The sequence below is a fragment of the Mizuhopecten yessoensis genome, unplaced genomic scaffold (genome assembly GCF_002113885.1).
Source record: "Mizuhopecten yessoensis strain PY_sf001 unplaced genomic scaffold, ASM211388v2 scaffold1511, whole genome shotgun sequence".
NCBI classification, from domain to species: Eukaryota; Metazoa; Mollusca; class Bivalvia; order Pectinida; family Pectinidae; genus Mizuhopecten; species Mizuhopecten yessoensis.
In genome coordinates, this window is record NW_018404083.1 from 497,665 (window position 1) to 525,110 (window position 27,446).

Consider the following 27,446-nt stretch of genomic DNA (forward strand, 5'->3'; position numbering starts at 1 on the left):
GACTGAATAGAGGATATGGCCAACTCTCCCACGCAGTGAAGTGAAAAATTAGAAGGTTTGTGTGACAACTTGTTTTCGAGTTGTCTCCGTTTCCATAGGAATTCCCGCGCTCCGTTACAGGAAGCGGTAAATCTCCATCTGGAAAGATATTGTGTTTGGTGACATGTTTGCGCTCACTACCAAACACGATTAGCGATACAGCTGCTGCAGTGCAGAACATTTATTGTATACACAGCGAGGGTCGCGTTTCCGAGAGTGTACGTGAAAAAAAACCTGCAGTTGGCTAGGACGCTTGTCTCAATAGGTTCGAATGTCCTGTTAATCCGCGTGGAAGAGACGTCAACCTAATGACCACACAAGACATTTCTGGAACGTCTTTGACTATCCTGGACCAAAAACAACAGACTACTGTCTATCTCTTCATCTAAAATTAAATATCTTCTAACACAATCTGATCCGAAGCGATGGCTGTGACGAATAATGACAATTACGCACATTCTCAAACCACATTTAGCATTGATCTTACATTGTGAGTAGGATAGGCTATCACCGTAAATAATCTATTCTACGTGTAGATTTGTCGTAGTGAGTCTTTCATACCACGATAAACATCGTCATCGTTCATCGACTGTGGACGTTATGCTGATGTACTCATTTGACAAACACGCTTTTTGAGCCAATACTGGTGTGATGAACTCTATGATTAATGATTTTTCTTCACCACGTCAAAAATTGTCTCCGTGAAAGATTGAACGGATCTGATCAGAGAGTGGAGTTTTACATCGGTGTGTTTGATTTGTCCTTAATTCACGAAACTTTCTCTGATTTATCTAATCTACCCAGTTGATCATTGATTTATACATGTCTCCTTCAATCAGATAACTCATACCACGATGCTTTAGTTTACCCAGATGCATGAGCATTGATTTTCAAATACATGTATCTAGATGCTGGGTCGTATTCTTGCGATAGACAGTCGACCTTCGTTTTGGTGCAACACATAATGTATCTGTTGTATCCCTGAAAAAGACACTTTTCCTTGGAGTGTCTTATTTAACGATGTTTTACTTTATACAAGCATATATGCCTGGACGTATTTTTGCGAAACACACGAGTTTAATGCTACGAGTTCGTATACATGTACGGAGACCTCCGTCTCTAAGGCCAATAAGCTTGACAGTTCAAAGAAAAGAGAAATGAATCAGAATTTTTCATATAAAGAAAATCGTAGAACGTTTTGTAAGAATATAAGTTCAATCCATACCCGTTTTGACAAACGCGAGTAAATGTAATGAATCTCACTGGGTATGACTACGTCATCGCTTTTAATAATAGTAGTTCGACACTATGGGCACCACGTACGTGTTTCATAATGCAGTTTATGGGCTGTATGGGCAGTATGGGCAGTATCGGCTGTATGGGCTGTATGGGCAGCATAGTCTGTATGGGCAGTATGGGTTGTATGGGCTGTACGGGCTGTATGGGCAGTATGGGCAGCATAGTCTGTATGGGCAGTATATGCTGTATGGGCAGTATCGGCTGTATGGGCAGTTTCGGCTGTATGGGCTGTATGGGCTGTATGGGCAGTATGGGCTGTATGGGCAGCATAGTCTGTATGGGCAGTATGGGCTGTATGGGCAGTATAGGCTGTATGGGCAGTATATGCTGTATGGGCTGTATGGGCTGTATGGGCTGTATGGGCTGTATGAGCAGCATAGTCTGTATGGGCAGTATGGGCTGTATGGGCAGTATAGGCTGTATGGGCAGTATATGCTGTATGGGCAGTATCGGCTGTATGGGCTGTATAGGCTGTACGGGCAGTATCGGCTGTATGGGCTGTATGGGCTGTATGGCAGTATGGGCTGTATGGGCAGCATAGTCTGTATGGCAGTATGGGCTGTATGGGCTGTATATGCTGTATGGGCAGTATAGGCTGTATGGGCAGTATAGGCTGTATGGGCTGTATGGGCAGTATGGGCTGTATGCGCTGTATGGGCAGTATATGATGTATGGGCAGTATAGGCTGTATGGGCAGCATAGTCTGTATGGGCAGTATGGGCTGTATGGGCAGTATGGGCTGTATGCGCTGTATGGGCTGTATGGGCTGTATGGGCAGTATGGGCTGTATGCGCTGTATAGGCTGTATGGGCAGTATAGGCTGTATGGGCTGTATGGGCTGTCATATACACTCGAGGAACCCTGAAAATCCTCAAAGCAACACAAAAAAGACAACATCTATCTAGACCAATCCAGACAGACACGTGTATGTGATAGAGTCTGGACTCTCTTGACCTGACCTCCGAAAAGCACGTGTATGTAACGGAACAACATTTCTGTCTATAGTCCAGTCCATCAGATCGACAGACGGGGGTAGACAACCAAACATAGGCAAAGGGGGAGTACTCCCCGCTAACAATTCGCCCTGTTCAATAGAGAATTTTGTTTGTATGTTTCCTTTTTCATCCGATTCAACCAGAAGGCAATTCAGTTACTAAACACATTAAAATAAGATGAAAAGCATTGATAAGACAAGAGTTTGGGAATAAGTAAAGAATGACATGCTTATACAAAGTCTATACAAGCTAAATGTAAAATATCTATATCTTTTGATGAATTACATGGTCTCAGACTCCATTCAGAAAAAGTTAAAAATAAAAACCTGAGGAATCTGTCAAATATCATATCTGAATGGTAAACTGGACTTTGTTAATTACTTTTGTAATTAATTGATAAAACAAGAATTGATGACACATTTGAAATATGCACAAGAATTGATGACACATTTGAAATGTACACAAGAATTGATGACACATTTGAAATGCACACAAGAATTGATGACATATTTGAAAGGTACACAGTAATTGATGACACGTTTAAAAATCTCACAAGCATTGATGTCACGTTAAAAAGGACATCAGAATACACGCATTGATGAAACTCTTCCAATTCTGATAAACAGGTTAAAAAGGATATCAGAATACACGCATTGATGAAACTCTTCTAATTCTGATAAACAGGTTAAAAAGGACATCAGAATATACGCATTCATGAAACTCTTCTAATTCTTATATATATTCAAGTTATATCAATAGAGAAGTTTTAACAGAGGGAAAAAGGAAAGTCAATCGAAACATCTGCGTACTTGAAATAAGAAAATCCTGTTTACAATTTATTACAAACAATGATTAATACATCGCCTTTCATTTGCTCAACTTTCCATGGTTCTTTCTCCATATTGTAGTTCCATTGTAGCATCTCTGGGACCAAACTTTTAATGGGTATTTTTGTTTCACGTTTAATGTATTGGGTTGAAAACGCCAGACAGCTCTTCAATGTTGTTGAAAAAGTTCCAAACTTATCAGTAAAAGGATCATTGTGTCATATTCCAGTGAAATACAACAACCGTCATCAAAGATAAAGTCAACCCTGCAATAACCCGCAGCCGTATCTTCACAACTAAAGTCTTGATTGCAGTGTATTTCCACAAGTGTCCAATTAATCAAGCAAGTATATGTGAAGTATATGTGTGTAATTAAGATAGGATCGTGGACATTGACCGAGACTCGGACTACCCAGGAGTAAACAGTTTTTGTAAAAGCCAACCACGAGACATATCGGAAGTGTTTTGACGTGATGTCATTCACCTTTACGGCATTGCATACGAACGCAACACGTCTAGGAGATTTGATTACCTAGTCAGTTTTAAAACGTCTTTCATTCAAATTTACAAAGACGAAATATTTCAGAACTGCATTAAAAAATGAAAGATTTTTTTTATTTCTTGTCTTTAGATAACATCTATATCCTCTATGAGCAAGCCAATGTCGTTATAAGTTTTAGATATTTGGAAAACAAATTACATGGAAAAAGTGTGTTTATTAAACCTTAAGCTTACCAGGCTTTACAACATATTGGTCCTCAGATAAATCGACAAAATAATAACTGTCACAGAGTTTCACAATTCGTCTGTTAACGTATTAAAACGTGTAAAAGATCCCTTGATTGCCGACAATACAGGACGTCGTTAATATATCATTGATATTGTTAAGTTTACACCCATTTTAGCAGAAAGCTTTAAATTACGCCATTATTACAATGTCGGGCGATAAATACACAGAACTTACTGAGTCTGGCGCTCACATTTTCTGTAATGTAAGACATAACATATAGTTTGTGGTCGGACACGTGATGTTAGGAAACTATTAAGAATACTACAATAAGTATTCTTAATCATTTCTCTCTCCCGTCATCGTTTTAATGGTTTCCGATAAAACCAGCGCCTGTGACAAACCAGCCATTACGAGGGGTATACGTATTGTCTATTTCCACTGAGTCAATACGCATTCTGTCCGTAATGACATGTCTTCGATTTTATCATATCGATATTCTTAGTTTCCGGGTTTTAGAAAGGAGACGGATCCTGCTAGTCTTAAACTCAAAAATACGTATGCTGTCAAGAATATGAATCCTGCGAGAAAGTCGTGTTATATTTCCCGAACCCGGTCTTGTATGTAGCACTGATATATATATATATATATATATATAAACCCTCTCTCATAGCGATCAGTGTGTGCGCGAAGGGAGGAGGCAGATATCGACCCAACAATCTCATTTGTGACATAACACCTTTAGGAATTAAGGAGGCGGGGCTTACATCGTAGCGTTGAGCCAATCAGAGTAATGATTTCATTGTGAAGTGTAGTTAGATAAAATGGAATACAACATTTGCTACACGTGTTCCGTGCAGCCAGAAGCAGACCTGGTGTACATAATGTATAGCTGTGCTGGGAGAAAACTTATCAAGGTTTATTGTCGGTAATTGCAGAGGCCCACCTAGTGCGTTGTGTGTGCGCTCGTGAGTTACACGAACGGTGTGTGAAATTACTCTTTCAGAATTTACTTGGACTTTGTCCTGAACGGACACGTGTTCTTTTGATAACAAAGCGCACTTGAAAGTCCGTTGGTGAATGGACAGATACTTGCATACTTACAAGTATACATGGATTCTGTTTTAAACGAGCACGAGGACGTCTGACATAGCTTCTGTTCGTGTCGATTGTTCCTCCGACCTTTCGGAAAACACAATGATTATTCGCGTTAACAGGTACGGAATTAAGTATGAAATCTATTTCTAACTTACTCCAAACTGTACACGCGGAGTTTGCACTCTCGTATCATCATTGCTATGTGAATTTGAAATACGCTGATTCTGGAAATACTATCCTGAGAATTTGTTTTCGATGTTGAGGTTTGGTGATTTTGTATACCTGTGGGTTTTTTACGTAGTATATTCTCTCCGCTTCTGATTACGAAACTCCAATTTAGGATCACACATTGATACTTGGTACATGTTGGCATTTTAACGTTTTTGTTTGAAATGCTATGTTTCAGATTTCTGATATTTTCTCCTGGCGATTAGGTTAAGGAACTTTTGTATTTTCAGGAATATATTCAATAACGAGTTATGTGGGAGTGTCTGGTATTATGTATTAGGCTTTCGAGTGCCAGGTTCCAATACAGTGCACCTAGTTTATACCTATGTTTTGAGGGAAAATAGCTAACAATTCCTAACAATTCCTAACGCGCTTGGTAGCAATTGCTTTTGACAATGCGGGTATTTTTTTGTATTCTTGTAAGTTGATGACATAAGGGAATAGAGTATTCTGTTTTCATGTTGCGATAAGGTGGGACATTTTTGTACTAGTTTTCCCTCCCTGGTGGTAAGAGGAAACACGGGGGAATGAAGTCTACACCGTTATGGCATGGAAAGACAGCTTATTTCATACTTGTTATATAAGAGCATAGACTCATTTTTCGTTTTTAACACTTTAATCATAATCACAATTGCTGTATTGCACCCTCCAAGCTCGTTCTTCGCGCTCTTTCAAAACCTTTGCCGATTTTTGTCTCGCAAATTTCAGTATCATACAAGTTTGATCTTATAAATATGTTAACGTGTACTATTACTTGATATTTAATGCTGCATTCATGTCTGAACAGTGGTGACATATAACAAAATGTATTTCATTAGAATCTTGAATAGTGAAAATGTCTATTCATCAGTTATTCAAACTATATGCCACTATCATTGCAATACTTTGTGTACGCCTTTACCCTTTGTCTCGCAAATTCCAATTGTATAGTAGTTTAATCTTGTAAGTTTGTTAACGTATACTATTTGTCGGCACTTGATGCTGTATGCGTGTATAGACAGTGACGATATGTAACCATTTTGTCATAAGCATTTTATATAGTGACAATGTCTTTCAATTAGTTTTTTTCCTAACTATATGGTACTTTTGCTGCATAGCTTTATGAACGTTCATGTTAATTTCGAAATTGATTGTTGCATTTGTCTTGCAAATTTCAATATAATAGTAGTTCAATCTTATATTTTGTTAACGTATAATGTCAGTTGGTACATTGTAGGTAACGCATGGATGTATGTATGAACCTTGAACGGAAAGAGTGTCTTTATGTTATATCCTGTTGCCAAATACACTAAAACCTCGATATACTGTCACCATTTATCCAGAGACACGTTGGCATTGTAAAAGGGTTTTGTGATAATTGGGGGGAAAATCATGAAGACAGTTTAAGAAAGAGAGATAAAAGTCCTTGGACATATGTTGGCGGTGTTCGAGTGAGATGACAAATAAGACGAGGGGCAGTATATAGGGGTTTTACTATATTACAACGATATGTGATAACTCTTTTCTGATGACAAGACAGAAAATATATTTCAAACGATCACAGACGTAAAATTTAACCCATGATACAGTATAAATCAATAATACAGAAAAAAGAAAAACGTGTTTGCGGATCTCGTTAGAGAGGTGAAACAGAACAGACACTAAAACAAACATTCTCCATTTCTTGCCGTAAGCATTTGGATCCTTTTGACATAAGCCTTTTCGATTTTTGTCTCCGACAGATTGGAAGTGTAACCGCGATGACAAAGCTGTGGTGATTCTGTTCGGCGTCCTAGTTTGTCCGGAGCAGTCTCCACTGGTGGGATAAACCTCATGCAGAAGTTTCCTAAATGTAGACATCTAATTTAAGGAAAGATAAGAAGAAGAGGAATTCGTGTGCTTCGATATATTCTACTGTTAATCCGGAACCTTGGTTCGGAATTTACTTTGACGTTATGTTGTCCTTGAACAGGATTTAGACCTTTTGTTGTTGTTTCTTCTCCGGAATTGGTATTTCCCCCCCTAAGGAAGTGTGTTTAGTGTTTAACGGTAATGTTATCGCTGGGCATTATGAGTGTCCAGACAATGTTTAGCATTTGTTGGACAGTGTCTTTTTTGACTTATACGGCAAGTATAGTGGTGAATTATACGGCCGATATTATGCCAACTTCATTTCAACTGACAAATTATTCAACAGAAGCAATTCATTCTACCAGCCCCAGATCGACTGATCCAAACGCGGACGTTGTTGCTATGTTTTTGGAGCAAGTCGAAAAATACGAACAAAATAAAGAAAATTGTACAACTGGTACACAATACAACCTTGGAAAAGGAGTCATCCAGCAGTACGGAAAAAACAGATTCAAACCACAGGCCCTTGTGTCTGTCAACCGCGCCAATTTTCTGACCAGAATATGGCGCGAAGCAGGAGCACAAGTGGTCGCTTCGGAATATCTCTTTTATTCGCAAGTGCGCAACATGTTGGAAGGTGATCCGGAAATATTCGCCGCTGGAAACTGCTACGATTATAAGGAATTTAAGAATTACACAATGTTTTGCCCGTACGCTTATCGGACCGACGACGGAACAATTAATGTAAAGGACTTGTCCATTGCTTACCCTTATCTTGGAAACGACTCCGAATGGTTCCATTCGGCTCGCATGCGGGCTAGCAAAGTTCAGAACTTTAACTTCACTATAGGTAAGTGCTGTATTTTCGTTTCTGTTAATTAACTGTTGTAGAACGACTGCATCCATGCATACAATATATAAACGACACCAGCTGTGACATTCATATGGCGACTAGACGCACGATCGATTTGGAAACCATTCACATAGCGATACACGTTTGACTAGCCTTCTGTATCAACAAAGCTGTAAACACGTAAAGTGATTCATGATATAGAGGCGGTCTATCAGAAGTTTGACTTCTGTGTGTCAAATGCACCGTATATACATCGTTTAAAATGATAAAATGTTTATTCAAACTACTATTATATCCATGGAATTTTAATCACATACGGAGATTTTTGTACGGGTTATGTCCTGGTGGATATTCTTTTCACTATATCACTCGATGAACATAAACAGCAATATGATAAAAAGATTAACACCCGGTTATTAGGGTGATAGCTGAGGGGTTAACAAAAGTGATGTCACCCTCATAGCAAGGCGATAGATATTGGATAAGTGTTTTTTTAAAATTTCATTTTTAAACAAATAGGGATTATACAAGTAAGTGATAAACACTACAAATGCACTTGATATAAAAATATAGTTAATTATCTTAGGATGTCGCACAATTATTTTACATCATCGTACTTTATAGTTGGATATTTGCAAGTGTGAAACAGGCAATTCTTACATGTTTATCAAACCTGAATATACGTTACAAATAAGCGTACGCTTGTCCTTAACAGAATAAACAATATGTATTTGTATATTCGTTAGATGTAAGAAATATCCACAATCCCAGTTTTAAATAACATTCATGATAGAGCAATTCAAAGCTTGTGTTACTCTTCTACTGAATGGCAAAAAGGGCACCATTTCGTTTGACATGCTTTGACCTAAACCAAAGCATGTGGTTTTTGTTCAAGCTGACTGGTTGGACCATCCACATCCTCTTTGTAATCTCTTGGGGTTTTTCTGACTGCTATAGACTCTCTAATAGGACGCAAAGCCGATTTTTTCATGTCACATTGTACTAAAAGACTTGCACGTACTTCAAAAATTACCTTTTGAGCAAACTACAAATATATATCGTTTTTAAATGTCGAAATTAAGAAATTGTTAAAATTGGATGACGTTTTTTATTCAAAGAGATTATTATATTCATTCATTTCAAAAACGACGAGGATGGCAATTATTTCTCCTTGTCGGTTTACCTCCTTTGAATATACCTGCCATTCTGTTGCACACATAAAGACACAAAATACGCAGAAATAGCGATTTTTGTTTTGACTGTGATATTCTGACGTCTATAATGTAAGACGTTTGACTACATAACCATTACATGTAAACATTGTACATACCAAAATTTAATTAGAAAATAAAGCCATGTTTTCTCAAAAAAGACAACACCTTATTGTGATTGCAAATGACATGAAAAAGTGTTTAATGTGATAGTTTAATACTTTGGGTTGAAAACCTGTCATATTTAATTTTGATTTTTTGTTATTTCCCTTCAAATTTCATTAGATCATGACTGGCAAATGAACAGTAGGGTTTCGTTCATTTTTATCTCATTCTAGTAGCAAAGCATGTAAAAGAGGATTTAAAATTTTATTTTTTTTGTTGTTGTTCGATTCTGTGAGAAAGAAAAGCTTCCCATTCAAAACACAGCTCCATAATGGTATGTCATGGTATTTCAAGGGTTTCATATAACTGTATCCTTTTATTTTTACGGAGCTTGTACTTTTCAAATATCCACGAACAAATCAGGATGGTAATTACAAATGGCATTTCCTTATCATAGGGTTTTATTTCTATGTTTCGCATTTGAATATTTTTAAAACAGGGAACTATCATATACATGTATTTATATTCTGCTCTCAACTCTTGCGAGGACGGTTACACATAAACAAACTATATTTTGCTCTTATGGGTTCGCTACAAGAAGTATCTGCTTATTAGCACTCCAAAAAACATTTGTCCAATGCCCCTATACACGTAACAACTACCTAGGCACATTCCCGTCTGTTTCAAAAGTTGCAGTGGCAAATTTGGATTTTCCAAATGTTTTGCCCTTCGCATCACTGACGAGTCCTAGAATGTCGAATCAGCTGTAAGATACAGTGCATATCATTTCTGACAGACTATATATATTACCAAATTCTGTATGTGCAACTACCTGTGTGTGTGTGTGTATGTTTGTGTGTGTGTGTGTGTGTGTGTGTATGTGTGTGCGTGTGTGTGTGTGTGTGTGACATTTATCTTTCTGTAAAGATTTGATATGTACAGAGCTGTGCGTTCTCCGACATGACTAAAACCGAACTTCAAAACACCAAAGCATCTTTCAATAGCTCTCACAAAACACGTCAGTCCTAGTACAAATACGTATAGCAACGTACAGAATGGTCCCTCTAATAGAATCGAGCACTATGTATCCCGTCTGAATGAACGTAAAGGACATAACCGTAAACTGAAAAATTATTGTTTTCGTAAGGGACTCAAATACATGTTGGTATGTAAAAGATACCAAAATATCTTTGTGGCGCTTTAAATATAGCACTTGAGGTCTGCAGCGGCAGGAATCAGGTCCGTATTCAGAATAAACCTTTGTTTCCACCTGGGACCTAAACAGGCTACAACTCTATATCGTTCGTAAAGAAACGAATCTGTATGAGACTCTACCAGAACACCTCTTGGTCAGTTCGATAAGACTAAAATCCCTGCGTAATTACAAAGAAATATCTTTGGGGGCTATGGCAAAACTTGTAGTCTATCCCAAATGACCCAAATAGGTTCAAAATATTATCAAAGAAACGCCAGTTTATTTATTTGAGAGTTTAATTAAACACGTGGATTATGTTCGATATGACTCAAATCCATGCATCGATCTCTAACAATGGTCGTAGTCTGTCCAGTAAGAGTCGACTCCTTACGGCAAAGACACCCATGCATCTCTACGTGGTTCTCGGAAAGTATCCGTTTTCTCTTTATGCGGACTTCAATATTTAGTGCTGTATCGATGCACAAAATGGTCCTTCTGATAAAACCAAGCACAATGATCCATCTCTGGAATATAACTTATAGGACGTCTCTGTAGATTAAGAAACTAAAAAAGTGATTTTTTAGGACTCAAATCCGTATGCAACAGAAACTACTGTATCTGTTTTAGGGCTCTATCAGAAAACCAATAGTATGCCCAAAAAGACTCAAATCCGTTCTTAAAAAACCTTTCTGGAGCACTAAAAGAAAAGTTGTGGTCGATCTGACTTAGCCCAAATACCTTTACATATATAGATATATATGCACTAAAACACCGTTGTATCTATTTGGGGCTTAAACCTATATATATATATGAACTTGCAGTCTGTCCGAAAGGACTCGAATCTCTACGAAAAACACCGATGCATTTACATGTATAAGGGGCTTTAACAGAAAAATGAAGTCTGCTCGAAAGGACTCGAATCTCTACGAAAAACACCGATCTATTTACATGATTAAGGAACATTTAACAGAAAACCTGAAGTCTGTCCGAAAGGATTTTAATTTACACGCAAATCACCGATGTATTTATATGTATTAGGGGCTTTAACAGACATATGTAGTCCGTTCGAAAAGACTCGAATCTCTACGAAAAACACCAATGTATTTACATGAGTTAGGGGCTTTAACAGAAAACCTGAAGTCTGTTCGGAAGGACTTCAAACTACACTCAAAAACACCGATGTATTGACATGTATTAGGGGCTTTAACAGAAAAATGCAGTCTGTTCGAAAGGACTCGAATCTCTACGAAAAACACCGATCTATTTACATGAATAAGGAGCATTTAACAGAAAACCTGAAGTCTGTCCGAAAGGATTTCAATCTACACTCAAAAACACCGATGTATTTACATGTTTTAGGGGCTTTAACAGAATACTGTAGTCTGTTCGAACGAACTTGAATCCCTACATAGACTATACCAATGCATCTTTAAGGGAGGTCTCAAACAGAGCACATTTATCTGTCCGACTACACTCGAATACGCAAATAAAAACAACAATTTATCTACCTGCGTCTCATTAAATTTGTTATATGTCCGATTAGACTCAAAGCTCTACGTAAACACGTCAATGTATCTATTTGGGACTGTAACAGAAAAAAATTGTTGTCTCTCCGATAGGACTCAAATACATATATCAATGCAGGGAATGGTCCCTCTGATAGAACTTAAAAGTATTTCTTTTTTCTTTTAAAGCTCAATAGAACTAAAACCCGGACGTAAAAGACACCAATTTTATATTTAGGTACTACATGTGTAGCAGTCGGTCCGAAAGGACTAAAATTCATTTGAAATGATCAAAAGAAAAGAAAACGCCAATTTATATATTTTTGGCTATATCAGGAAAATTGCAACCTCGGTAGGAACTGTGGAATCTGTACCGAAAATACATCAATACATCTATCTAGTTTGGGCGCTCATAATACTTGTAGTCTCTACAATTGTAGTCAAATCCATACGAAAAAGACATCAATGAATTTCTTTGAGCTGTAAGAAAATAAACGTCCTAGTATCTGTGATAGGACTGAAATCTTATGTAAATTCGCAGGATGGTTTCTCTAATCGAACATTTTAAAGACGTCCCTGTAAAGAAAGCAGTAACAATTTGTTTTCGTTAATACCTCAAATACGAATGTCGTGTGTTTTCATGAACGTCGTCATGAAATCTGTAGCTATCGATCTGATAGTGTGATATCTAAGGCTACAGACGTGTCCCTCGGATAGAACTAAAAACTGCGAGCCGTGAGCCTCAAAACACGTAGACGATAGGAAGAAGGGGGAGAAATAGTAGGTCTTGACTGGTTTTATTTAAACAAGTATTGCAGACTAGATTGTATAGACAGATATCACGTAGGCCTTAAAAATATCTGCAAAAAAACTAGGTGTTCAGAACAATGCTTTTTATATCGGGCACATCATAAATCTGTCTCGTATCTGTTAAAAATCAGCACATTCGGCTGATCCTCTCACCATAGTTCGCCTGAGTATGATATGTATGTCCTATCCGAAGTCTTCAGAAGACGACCTCTTCTTTCTACGGGTTTCGTTGATAAGCATTTACATTTTTTTTAAATGTTTTCAGATAAAAAGTGACGAAATAGATATGAAGCTATGTTAAATGACGTACTGATTTCTTCGACATTTCATGTCATAGAGTCGTGTTCTGTTAGAATCACCTATCCTGTTATATTGAATCTATAAAAATCAGCAGACATATTGTCACGTGTTTCCGGTTATGCTCATTCATCAGATGATGAACGCTCCATAACAAAGACAATAAGGTAAGCATAAACGGTCATTGAAGTCGGAGGAAGAATGTCGTATGATTGATTTGATATCTAATCCGTCACACAAAAAACTAATCAAACACGGCCCAAGATCCATATCAAAGCTTTGTCGGTGTACGGCGCTGGAAAATTCTCATACAAACAGCTTTAGGAAATTACAAAGGTTTCATATGTTTTGTTTACATGGGCGAGGTGATATAAGCGTGTATGGTCATATTGACGTATTTTCAATTATTGCGTCGTTTGAAATTTGATATATAGAGGATCTGACGCGAATGTTCCTTTAATATTGAATTTATTAAACGAGTTTATTAATTTCATATGAGTTTGATAAATTGAATATTACATGAACACGAGTGTTAGATTCTATTTATTACATAATTTGAGAAACACTCTTTTTCTTGACACGTCTCCTCTATATAAATTGTACCGATGGCTGACGAAAGGACGCATTACAAGCATTTTGTTTGTAGCTCGCTGCGCCACAAAAATAGTTTCAGAAACTTCTTCCCGAGAACCTTTTCAATGAACAAACAATCATGTAGGCTTTGTGGTTTCGTTTGTGCTCTGTATTTGTTTCGGCCGCTTTCAGGAAAAGACATTTGACATTTTAAGCAAAAAGTGATGTTTTTTGCTGATGACCTAAACGTATGTCCTTCGATAAGCCTAATGACCGTCCTAAGATGAAATATCATATCTTCGTATAACTGTGAGAATTATAACTTCAATATATATGTCCTACATATTTGGTGATAACGACCAGTTTAAATCGCTATCGGACAATAGATATATTGCTATCGGGTTGGATGTGTTTTTACTTCTTTTTACCCAAAATTCGAAGCAGGATACAACACACTCGATGATGCTTCAGATGCTGTTAAAGTGTTTACACGTCTAAATTTATTATCCTTCGGGACATCAAAGGCTCGCGACCTCACTTACATGTCTCCATATATATAAATACATGTCGCACTTGTATCGACAATCCAAGCTTCAAACGGCCATACCGATTGCTTATAGCAATAGCGGACGAGGTTAATGGCCTGAAGACCATGTACAAGGTTCATTTAACGTGATGACTAAAGCGGTCAAACACATATTTACACATCATGTAATTGGTTTTCGTTTAAGCATCTATCTTGCATATTATCATAAACATTTTTATTGTAATCTTCAAGAATCCATGTCCTTTTACAGGTAAACATTAAGGAAATCTTTCGTCCATACCATCGTTTTAGATATACGCGTAAAAATAGCGCAACTTCAACAGATTTCTACTGTTGACAAGGTTTTACAGTTGATAAGAGCGACAGTCTTATGATTTAATGATCGAAGTTTCAGGGTTCGAATCCTAGTCTGGTACCGTTGCATTCTTACAGTAAAAACTGTTGTAAAATCCCTTTTTCTTCATTTTATCTTTTTTACCTTTTTATTGAATTTCTACAACGTATGGATTTCTTTTCCGAAATCATTTATCAAAGCTTTAGTCACGCAAATAAAAAAAAGGTTTCTAACGCATGGTAACAGTTCTTGTCAGTGGTACACATATTCATAAAATGTACCACCCATTGTGACGTCACGAAGAAGGCATGTGATGACGTCATTAACATGTAGCATACGACAAACGTGGTCATGTTGTCAGATTAAAATATTTTGTGACACAATGTTAATTTCTGCCGAGGCTTCGTTCGTATTGAACGGGCTGAACCTCTCTCAGTTCCCTTCTTTCTGTACATACATGCAATAACGATGATAAAACAAATTAAAAACCATGTACCGGACGTATACATAAAAGCGGAGATTTTATCTAAACACTCTTATTGAATTAGTTTTAAACATAAATCCTATAATCCCCCTGGAAGAGTTATTTTGTTTACATAACATTGAAAACAAACAGAACAGTCGATGTGCAGTTTCGTTTAATGTTAAATTATCTAAGAAAACAAGCTAACATAGACTTTCATGACGAATATGTTGATACATTATTACATAATATGTTCTTTTTGAACCAAAGGTTATTTGGCCCTGAAAAAACCCGAAAATCTATTTCATTCATGGTCTATATACGTTTTTTGTTTGTTTGGTCATTAAGCAGCACTCTCATTGTAGTGGTCTCGAAAAAAAATTGCCATTGGCTTTAAGTTTTTAATTACGGTTTTGTGAGATAGCTCAAAGAAAACGATAGCTTTGACTTTCTGTTTTCACGCCATTTCTAATCAATTCATCAATTCATCGAAGTTTGTTTTGTAATTTAATCTTTAAGAGATGATAACGTTAAAAAGAATTTGTTTTGATAGAATCTGCCTATTTTTCAAAATGGACTTAAAACTCACAGTTTATACAGCAACCTGATACCGGTGAACAGTTTTTTACTATTTGCAATATGAAACTTGAAATTAAAGGGTAAATAAAAGACGGATTTTTGTTTACCGGGTGTTCTAGTAACGATCTACCGCAGAGCTGTTCGATATCGAGGCGCTTCACAAACATATAAAAACGATTGTATTTATAGAAGGACCGATATAGGCGTTTTAATGCAACTCGATATTCAGCTGATCAAATACAAATCGACTGATATAGCAACAACGACAGCCAGACCGTGTAGGATTTCAGTCTGACATTTCTATACGGGTCCTTCGCTGTTGATCAGCGGTCAAAGACGTAAATCCTCCTTAATTACCAAATTCAATTAAATAACCCAGTGTTCAAGTTTCAATGGACTGATGCAATTTGTGTTATTAAAGTATAAATAATGATTATGTGCCCGTATAGTGCGCCGGGAAGAGATTAAGAAAACTCATTTTCTGTTGAAACTCGCTTAGGGACCTGAGACATCCGGGCAAAAAAAAAAAATGAAATGTAATACTTTTAGCAGATTATGTTATTTAACGAAAACAAATGACCAAATAGGTCACTAAACTATAGGACGCATCTCCAAGGGGTCGCAATGCCACATGTAAAAAAAATAAAAATTGATGAATAAATTTTCCAGCAGATATACAAATCTCACACATATTTGATATTTTTCATTTTCGAGGATTTCGTTAGGAAGTCATTCTTTTGTTTTACTGACTATCTCGCGAGTAGTTATTAAACACGGTTAAACAAAAACATTTACAACAATGCCCTTTTTGTATTCTAATTATCGCGAATAATTCGTTCGATGAACAATCGTAAAAATATCGATTCACTAAAATCAATTTATCTCAAGTAAACCTGTTTTGAAACATTCTTGAAGAGTCCACGTTGTATAAACTATAAAAGCTTAATTTCGAGGTGTTCTTGTTTTTGCGATGTTTGTGGTATCATTTTTGCAGAAAAATGCAACTCGCGAATAATATAGCAAACTAATTCATCCTTTGTAGTAACATTTGACATGACCACTAGACCTAAAATTCGCTTTAAAATAAATATTTCTCAAAATTGACAATTTTGGCAAATCTGTGAAAAGGGAGGTGAAATATAGAGACAATATTTACGGTAATTGTTCCCGATCGTCTTTTTTCTTCTTCTCTCATTCTTTATTTGAATGGTATCTGATTCGGCCTTTATGATTTGCCCTTTTCTTACATGTACATTAATGAACAAGGTGATAATTCATATATAATAACATATAACTATTACTTCCTCTATATAACACCATGTCTGATTTGGTAATAGTGAAACAACGACGAGGAAATAAAATATCTCGTTACCTCTCCTGCTCGAGTTTCCCCTGTCATATATCCTTTCGAAGTCTCTCAAGAAAAGTGAGCGAGAGGCACACCGCACACAAGTCTGATCATCTTCATTTTATTGTCCTGCCGTTGTTCTACTTCGGTCTTATAAACATAGCCATTGCCTCATCAGTAAGGAGACACGACTTTTTGTTTCCCGTCAATTTATCATTTCTAACTGGGGCTTTGCACTTGTGACGCATGATTAATCTCGTATCCGGTTAAAACGGCCTCACTGCAGTAATGGCCCTAGTTAAATATACATCAATGTTCATATATATATACACGTCCCGTTGTACTGAGCAATTTATGTAAGTATACAGCAATGCTCATATATGTATCCATATATATACTACAATTTCAGAGATATGGGTTGACTTAAAACCACATGTTGCGATCGAATACATATCAAAAGGCAAAGTACGACGGGACGTGTATATATATAGACATTGATGTATATTTGAATAAATTGGCTGTATTGCAATATTTAAGTATACATCAATGTTCATATATATATATTTACATTTCTACTGAACTTGGACTCAATATACTACTTAACATTTTAAAGGTTATTTTTCAATGAACTTTTCGGTCGGCGTATGAATACATCAGCATATAATCAACCTGATTACTCTGTTATTTCGCGGAGCGCGGGAAGTAGTTCCACTCATAGATTGTTTTCAATTTATATTTTTTTTGTCAGAAGTATTCAATTGAATTCAAATAATAATTTACATCTTAATTTGCTTATTAATCTTACCAGGACGACGTCTCACAGTGAGTGATGACGTCATACGTTTTAATACCTTCCGTGGTGTTAGACTTGCACAAGACCGATATTTTAGATATGATCCGAACAAATATCATCGCTCTGAATGTAAATATACCGATTGAATCCCATTTTGTTGACGTTTATGAGGTATAAACCTCAATTGGTCTTGAGACAAATTCAAAATGAACTGCTTCGCAGTTCATAAAATTTGTCTCAAGACCCATTGAGGTTTATACCCCATAAACCTCAACAAAACAGAATTCAATCCTTAAATACGTACCGTTATACTTAGCAATTTATTTAGATTAATGTAAATAATAACTACACGTACATGTCATACATGTACTTACATTATTCTTAACTTTATCTGTAACAGGTTGCTAACTTCATTTAAAATCCAATCAAATTGTATAACACGATTTGATAAGTAGGGCCGTTTTAACTAGGACCGTTTTTACATTAAGGCCGTTTTCACTAGGGCCGTTTTTACAGTGAGGCCGTTTTGACCTAGATTCATTAATCTGACAGGGGACAAATTAAAGTATTTCCCTACACGAAGGGCAATACATGTATAAAATTTCATCGATCCATCTCCATCACAAGAATATATAATCGTTATGTGCCATACTTTATGTTTTAGAAAATAGAAATGAATCGTGAAGCCGTGTCGACTATTGTTTAATTTGACTTATACAATGTTTCCAACTAAACAGAATTGTGTCCATAAATCACAGCGATTAAAGTGTTGCTTTGAACTTCGGGAACTCACTAACATATATGTTGTGTGTTCCATCCAATTTTCATTGCAACAGCCACGCTGGACAATAGTGCAATGCACTGCTTTGAAACTAGAAGCCAATCAAAAACCATGTTATTTCAGCAATAACGATAGAGTTGCTGAAATGATTACAACTTTGGCCTTCAACACCTACAATAGTGTCTTAGTTCCTGGTATGCACGTGAGATTCAATTTTAAAACGAAGCTGTCAAATACACGTAACACCCTAAATGAAGAAGCAAACACTCATGTTCCTTATCAATTTACAAAACGCACGAAGCTCTTCCAAATACAATCCTGCTATGATGACAATATATATTCGGCTCGTTGTTGTCTGTTCTGGATAGTTTATACTTCGATCAGTAAGTAATGTGTCAAAAAGCTGATAATGACGTCTCACAATATCATCTAAATTGTATTATAGGGTCTGCTTTTATAATAACGACGAAAAATACAGTTGATTACTTTCTGAAATACGCATATATGACTTTTTTGTACGAAGCGTCGAATCAAAAGCACAGTTTTACGAGGCGATTCTTACACTGTCGATATGCAATATTAATCTGGTTGGTTAAACAGAGATCGATAAAGAAGTATTTCTCTGTTTCGAGATAGATTTTGAATAAATCATAGATGAAGCTGTCACTATCCTAATCGTTCGGGTTTCCTGGGACCAGTTTAATACTCATGGATAGTAAACAAGTGCAAAGAGCACATCTCTTGTCAATAATGCAAAGCTGGGTCAAATATAAGAGTGTACTTTCATTCGTGAAGCTGGGCCTTAGTCGTAAGCGATTTGTGAAGACACGTAACAATGTACATCCATAATATATAAGAAAGTACATACACATTGAAGTTGTTACTGACAGACCGTAGGAAGCGCGGTATTTACACGTCATTCAGTGTTACAGTAAGTATAATTGTTCAAAAGTTGTTCATTATTAATTGCGCGGAAGGAAACCCGCTCGAGGACCTTGCGAATAAGTTAAAGTTTGATTTGGTTTTGTTGGGTTTAGTGTCCTGTTAACAGATAAGCTCATTTTAGGTCCAATTGTGTAGTATTGGAGGGTCTGATATCGGCTTTAGCGTGCTACCTCATTGAAATACCAGATTAAAAGCACCCACGACAGAACTCCTGTCGGTCACATTATACTGACAACAGGTTTTAAAACCAGTTGTTGGGATTACTCCATCTGCTGAAGGTTTACAAGGGAATAATAACTACCGTATTTATTGACACTGATATGTCCCCGGTCTGGAGAGCACATTGCCGTCCTCATTTGGGAAGATTTTTAACACAAGGCCAATAGTGAGGTATTGTTTTGCAAGAGTGAAAATATACAGATTCTTAACGTTGATGCAGCAGATTTTATTTGTGACGTGTCTGCCTCTTATGTCTCTAACAAGAAAGCACTAAAGAAAATGTCGAAATATGCGGGCCATCATTACATAAGTAGCATCATGTCTCGACATGAATATAGATACAATATATTCATGTTGTTTTTATACAGAAAATATACACGGTGAAACATACACTCTGATATATTAACAAAATTGATTCCTTTCATCTTCGACAATCTGTCATGAACTATATTCATACTAATACCCATTTCATTGATGTGATGATGATGATTGATGAGAAACAAACTCAATACTTTTTAACTGTTGAAATATTGTATGACCTTGATCTACACATGAATATGTCTGTCACTTGTGCGTTTCATTACAACGTTGATCTGTTCAATGTCAATACAGATCACCGATGGCGCCATCTTTTATTTGGTCATGAGGCTATGACTACACAATAACCAAAGTTAGAACTGCTCGGACAATTTTTTTTTTTTATTTAATTCATTAAAAAGGGAATCATTGGGGACATTTTACAGATTTTCATTTTGTTTCATTCCCGCATAAGTTTTCAATTTCTCATTTAAAACCGGAACGACTCACCACTTCGTCCACATCAAGGCAGGCATTACTGTCGCCAGTCTGTCAACCGATTGTAGTAAATCTGCTTAGAAATGCATTCATCAGGTTCCGTCGGCAATGCCAATCTATTGGCAGGCCAACGTGACAAACTGATCGCCTCTTTCCGATTTTATTTTCTAATCAACCGGTCACACCTAATTGATATGGTTTGGCGGAAGTCAAGTGCAAAAGCATAATAATGTCTGGTTGTTTTAAAAAGTGTATAATGACATTAGGGATAATGAAAAATTAATAAATAGAAAAAAGAAAAAACATCCAAAAAAAAAAAGAAGTACAATAATGAATGGCTCGGGGCGAAGCACCATATATACGATATAGAGCAAAAATGAAATAAAAAATATAATAATGAATTTAACAACCGCATGCATACTAACTACTCACATAAAAAAAGAAAGTATGCTAATGAATTGCAATGCCTAATTATAAAAATTGTAATAATTAGACCAGCATAGTGAAGGGTACATTTTTCATTTGTTCATCCTTTGCCCTAGTTTAATCGATTTATTTTTGAATTATGGTTTTGTTAACACTGCGATATTCTCTTCTTTTAAATACTATATAATTAAAAAAAAATATCACCTGTACCATTCAGCTTGTTAGCATGTCTTCATGCTATTTCCTCCAGGAATGAAAAACAATTTCCGATTTCACAGTTTGAATCAACGAGTAATTAGGAAAAGAAATAAGTAGTTCATTGTGCACATTCATATGAGAATTGCTGTACGAATGTTCTTCCCGAGTATGCTACGGTCTCTGATGATCGCCTTTATATTGATCTGGTTCCGGATGTCCGTCATTCATAGTGTCATGTTTTGACATTTATAGTTCCCTTGGCTATTTCCGGTGAGGTAAAAAATGAATCAGTAGTTTGCATATGAAAATTCGGATGACGCCAGAAGCGTTACACAACGATTTTTAATGCACAATAAACGTCTGGTTTTGTCCAATATGTCTTCCAGGTTGAAATATGGTTACATGTCTCTAACGCATCTAGCGTTAACTGACAATACAGTTTCTTGCATCACATTTTTATTACAGGCATAGCTCTGTTGGACCATAACATATACGTATTATCAAAATACAGTTGTAATTTATTGATTAAATCGCGATGGTAAAATTTCATTTGAATTTAATGATAGCCATAGAAAAGGACTTTTTGAAATTCATTAAAAGACCATTTAATGAAACGACATAGGTTTCCAATCCAAAGTAGTCCTTAAATCGGCACATGTTTTGGGAGTTTTTTAATATTTCGTTTTTATAATTGTATACAACAATAAAAAAGATAGGATATACACAACAAGTTATTTGTTGTAACACTCACAGTAAACTTCTATTTTGAGTAAATATTACACGAAAAACACTTTGGGCAACTATATTTAGTCTTGGCTGGATAAATGTGGGTGGATCGGAAACTTGTGAGCCAATTAATGCTATTGCTATGCAATATCATTCAGTGCTCGAAACGTCAGATAAAACCCCGCAAAAGTCAGTTGCAGAAGCACAACAACCTCTCAGAGGTCTGCTATACTGACTGCACAACAGGAATAGATAACAACAACAAAGCAACAAATATCATTTCTTTACACCTTTGGTACTGTCAATACTGTCAATATTTGATATAGCGCCCTATCTAGCTCGAATGAGCCACTCTAAAGCGCTTTTACACTTTATGCAATCAACACAATTAGCATATACACTAATCAATGCAATTTTGAGGAATTCGCAGGAGCTGCTTTATTAGCCGCTAACTGCTGGTTCTATGCCACCTGGCTAATATCTCCCAATGTGTGTATGCCTGACTCTGTGTTTGAGTTGTATTGTATCTTCAGCTTAAAAGCTTGAGTTGTGAAAACAGAGACATGTTTGTTTAAAGAGGTAAAGTTGTTACTAACAACATAAAAAAGTGTACATGAAGGATGTTTGAGCTTTATCCTCAAAAAATAGTCTTGTATTAAACCGGATTAAGTAGATTTCTTCTAGATGTGTAATTCTGAAGTGACATATGGCTACCGAATTGTCCATGGTCTCCTGCGAAGTGTTGACCTCTTTTGTGTATTACAGTAAGGTAGTTTCTCCTTCAATACTACTCCAATATAAACGCTGATACGGATCCGCTGGTTTCCTAGGTTCGATTATAACCGGAACAAGGATATTTAAGACCATCATTCAATCGTTAAGATCTTCGTCAGTAATCTCATTGTAAGCAAACTGTTTGTTTAAACATGTTCTTATAATGGGACTGTGTTTTTCTTTGCGATGAAACTCTTTATTTCACCATCAAATTGATGACGGATACACAAGTTGTAGTGATTACTCTTAGGAAGACGCCCCAAAGTTCATCACGGGAAGGTGTATAATATCTGTGATGATGAGACTAAAACCATTTTCTTTTTCTACTTCTTGGCCCGTGGCCATGTTATAATGTGTTAGAATGTCCATTCCGAGATATATAATGACTATTATCCTGTCCACAATTATCTACTTCCAATCTAGACCGGATACTTGCTAGATGAACATTTCTTTGAAACTGTTAGTTGTATTCGGCACTGACAAATTTGTCAGACCAATATCATGGCACCAATGAGGTACGTCAAGATGATTTATGTCTTATATCAAGACCTTGACCATTCCGATATCATCGAAGCCCCCCTGAGCAGTGCTATTAGTCATTTGGTGCTAAAACATATTATCCAACGAACCCAAAGGGTTATTTTGTATATTTTTTCTTTTGTAAAAATATGAGCATTACTATGATAAAAGGGTTATAAAACTAGTATGGTCATATTCATTCTGCCCAACCGAACATTAAACATTTATCATACCAAACTTTTATATTAGTGTGACTCTATACGATTATACTGTAATTGGTTTTATGTTATGTGGTCCATGGCCATTTTTCTTCTGTACTATAAAATCTATAACTGTAAAAGTGATGTAAATTTGTATTGGATATCGAAGTACCTCACTTATAATTTGACAAAAGGCCTAAAGCAACCATAAATGTATCAAAAACAACAAGTGCATTAACCAAATTAAACGACAAGGTGTGAATGACAAACGCAAACATAAAGATGTCTGTTTGTTGATTTGAGTTTAAATGTCTTCACAACAGCTAGGTCATAATTAGACGGGTTTCGAGGAAGACAACAACGACAATAAATTGTGGGGAATTGAGAGACAAGATCCCATGTATTACAGCAGATCACATGAGAAAACTCCGGATTCTACAGGGCCACACATAGGTCGCCTCTTCCGGTAACATGAAATGGTATACATCAGGCTTATTTTATCCTCAGACTTGCATGGGGCATATAATATACAGGTTTAAAGCAGTTTTACTTTTGTTCCGTATTACTTAAAGTATTGCTGACTTGCAAGCTTCACGAACTTTTCTTGAAGAGGAAAAAATACGGAATTTTCCCCTCTGTTCCATTAGTCGTTTTTCCTTTTGTTATAGTGTCTATTCAGTTCCAGTGTTTGTCTTCCCATTTGTTTAAGTGTCTATTCAGTTCCAGTGTTTGTATTCCCATTTGTTTAAGTGTCTATTCAGTTACAGTTGTTGTCTTCCCATTTGTTTAAGTGTCTATTCAGTTCCAGTTGTTGTCTTCTCATTTGTTTAAGTGTCTAATCAGTTCCAGTGTTTGTCTACCCATTTGTTTAAGTGTCTATTCAGGTCCAGTTGTTGTCTTCCCATTGGTTTAAATGCCCTTCAGTTCCAATTGTTGTGTTCCCACTTGTTTAAGTTTCTATTCAGTTCCAGTTGTTATCTTCCCATTTGTTTAAGTGCCTATTCAGTTCCAGTGTTTGTCTTCCTATTTGTTTAAGTGTCTATTCAGTTACAGTTGTTGTCTTCCCATTTGTTTAAGTGCCTATTCCGTTCCAGGTGTTGTCTTCCCATTTGTTTAAGTGTCTATTCATTTCCAATGTTTGTCTTCCCATTTGTTTAAGTTTCTTTTCAGTTCCAGTTGTTGTCTTCTCATTTGTTTAAGTTTCTATTCAGTTATAGTTGTTGTCTTCCCATTTGTTTAAGTTTCTATTCAGTTCCAGTTGTTGTTTTCCCATTTGTTTAGGTGTCTATTCAGTTCCAGTTGTTGTATTCTCATTTGTTTAAGTGTTTATTCAGTTCCAGTGTTTGTCTTCCCATTTGTTTAAGTTTCTATTCAGCTCCAGTTGTTGTCTTCCCATTTGTTTAAGTTTCTATTCAGTTCCAGTTGTTGTCTTCCTATTTGTTTAAGTGTATATTCAGTTCCAGTTGTTGTCTTCCCATTTGTTTAAGTGTCTATTCAGTTCCAGTGTTTGTCTTCCCATTTGTTTAAGTTTCTATTCAGTTCCAGTTGTTGTTTTCCCATTTGTTTAGGTGTCTATTCAGTTCCAGTTGTTGTATTCTCATTTGTTTAAGTGTTTATTCAGTTCCAGTGTTTGTCTTCCCATTTGTTTAAGTTTCTATTCAGCTCCAGTTGTTGTCTTCCCATTTGTTTAAGTTTCTATTCAGTTCCAGTTGTTGTCTTCCTATTTGTTTAAATGTATATTCAGTTCCAGTGTTTGTCTTCCCATTTGTTTAAGTGTATATTCATTTCCAATGTTTGTCTTCCCATTTGTTTAAGGTTCTTTTCAGTTCCAGTTGTTGTCTTCTCATTTGTTTAAGTTTCTATTCAGTTCCAGTTGTTGTCTTCCCATTTGTGTAAGTTTCTATTCAGTTCCAGTTGTTGTCTTCTCATTTGTTTAAGTGTCTATTCAGTTCCAGTTGTTGTCTTCCAATTTGTGTAAGTTTCTATTCAGTTCCAGTTGTTGTCTTCTCATTTGTTTAAGTGTCTATTCAGTTCCAGTGTTTGTCTTCCCATTTGTTTAAGTGTATATTCAGTTCCAGTTGTTGTTCCCATTTGTTTAAGTGTTTATTCAGTTCCAGTGTTTGTCTTCTCATTTGTTTAAGTTTCTTTTCAGTTCCAGTTGTTGTCTTCTCATTTGTTTAGGTGTCTATTCAGTTCCAGTTGTTGTCTTCCCATTTGTTTAAGTTTCTTTTCAGTTCCAGGTGTTGTCTTCCCATTTGTTTAAGTATCTATTCAGTCCCAGTGTTTGTCTTCCCATTTGTTTACGTTTCTATTCAGTTCCAGTGTTTGGATTCCCATTTGTTTAAGTGTTTATTCAGTTACAGTGTTTGTCTTCCCATTTGTTTAAGTGTATATTCAGTCCCAGTTGTTGTCTTCCCATAGTTGTTGTCTTCCCATTTTTTTAAGTTTCTATGCAGTTCCAGTTTTTGTTTTCCCATTTGTTTAGGTGTCTATTCAGTTCCAGTTGATGTCTTCCAATTTGTTTAAGTGAGGTGTTGTCTTCCCATTTGTTTAAATGTCTAATCGGTTCAAGTTGCTGTGTTCCCATTTGTTAAAGGGTTTATTCAGTTCCAGTTGTTGGCTTCTCATTTGTTTAGGTGTCTATTCAGTTCCAGTTGTTGGCTTCTCATTTGTTTAGGTGTCTATTCAGTTCCAGTGTTTGTTTTCCCATTTGTTTAGGTGTCTGTTCAGTTCCAGTTGTTGTCGTCTCATTTGTTTAAGTTTCTTTTCAGTTCCCGTTGTTGTCTTCTCATGTGTTTAGGTGTCTATTCAGTTCGAGTTGTTGTCTTCTCATTTGTTTAAGTTTCTAATCGGTTCAAGTTGTTGTGTACCCATTTGTTAAAGTGTCTATTCAGTTCCAGTGTTTGGATTCCCATTTGTTTAAGTGTTTATTCAGTTACAGTGTTTGTCTTCCCATTTGTTTACGTTTCTATTCAGTTCCAGTGGTTGTCTTCCCATTTTTTTAAGTTTCTATGCAGTTCCAGTTTTTGTTTTCCCATTTGTTTAGGTGTCTATTCAGTTCCAGTGTTTGTCTTCCCATTTGTTTAAGTGTTTATTCAGTTCCAGTTGTTGTCTTCCCATTTGTTTAAGTGTCTAATCGGTTCAAGTTGTTGTGTTCCCATTTGTTAAAGTGTCTTTTCAATTCCAGTTGTTGTCTTCCCATTTGTTTAAGTTTCTAATCGGTTCAAGTTGTTGTGTTCCCATTTGTTAAAGTGTCTATTCAGTTCCAGTTGTTGTCTTCTCATTTGTTTAAGTTTCTAATCAGTTCTAGTTGTTGTCTTCTCAATTCTTTTGGTATATTCTCAGTTACTAATATTGTCTACTTTATTGTCAACATTTGAGGATGGATTGTGTTCCAGGATATTAACAATGCGTTACATTATGTTATTGCATAATGACAATAAGACATTTTTTTCTGTAAGATGATGTCCATTTTGTGCATGGGTATTGAAGATGAAGTACCCTCTTTCTCCTTGCTGATTTTTGACGAAGTGCTTCTACTTCTATCAGATGGAATATCCATAATTCGGTCTCAAGGAGAAAAAAAAGCTTATCTCGTTTTTTTTGCATTCTGAACTGTTATTCCAAATGAAACGACAAGTCATAAAATGGACACACGAAGATCGCAATTAAATGGAAAAAAAAAAACCCCCATGATTTGATATACGATGATAAGAAAATGAATTAAGTATTTTGTCTAGGAAAACGTAAACATTTGTCATAAAACACATTTCTTTTTCTATAATTCATCGTTTGTCATAACAAAGGGAAATAAAAGGTCAAAGTTCACGCTCTATAACCTAATAACGAAAAGAGGATATTGAATTTCAACGACTTTGGATAAAAGTTACGGTTTCTATTTATCGCCGGTTTTTACTTTTTCTACTTTTATTATGTTGACATAAAATACAATTTGGAGCTACCGATATCGACACCAGGGGTCGCTGTGTCATTAAACACCATTAAGGGAAGTGGTTCAGATGGAATTGCAGCCGGTTTGGGGCAAACTGATAGCGTGACTGGAAGATATGGTCAATTAACAGATGATTTAAGCAATTCGCTGAAAAATGGCATCAATTAGACTGGCTACCATCCCCCAAGTTTTTATGAGGAATATCTCAGCTGAATTTTACTACTAGCTTATCTCTAACCTAGATTTCTAGCTTTC

At 36.2% G+C, this 27,446-nt stretch overlaps 2 protein-coding genes across 2 annotated transcripts in view; both read left to right on the forward strand.

Moving 5' to 3' along the window:
- Positions 1-1,372: 1,372 nt before the first annotated feature.
- On the forward strand, positions 1,373-1,879 carry LOC110463755 (keratin-associated protein 5-4-like). Its single transcript, XM_021518601.1, has one exon. It carries the CDS (start codon positions 1,373-1,375, stop codon positions 1,877-1,879), a length of 507 nt encoding a protein of 168 aa, XP_021374276.1.
- Positions 1,880-7,666: 5,787 nt separating this feature from the next.
- LOC110463414 (probable G-protein coupled receptor 158) overlaps positions 7,667-27,446 on the forward strand; it is a 122,540-nt gene continuing 102,760 nt past the window's right edge. The window contains exon 1 of the mRNA XM_021517998.1: positions 7,667-7,893. Coding sequence (XP_021373673.1) covers positions 7,671-7,893 — 223 coding nt within the window. The 5' untranslated portion in view covers positions 7,667-7,670. The remainder of the gene's footprint in view (positions 7,894-27,446) is intronic.

Excerpts from the sequence above, each read along its gene's own strand:
- LOC110463755 (XM_021518601.1), top strand. The coding sequence starts at position 1,373 with ATGCAGTTTATGGGCTGTATGGGCAGTATGGGCAGTATCGGCTGTATG.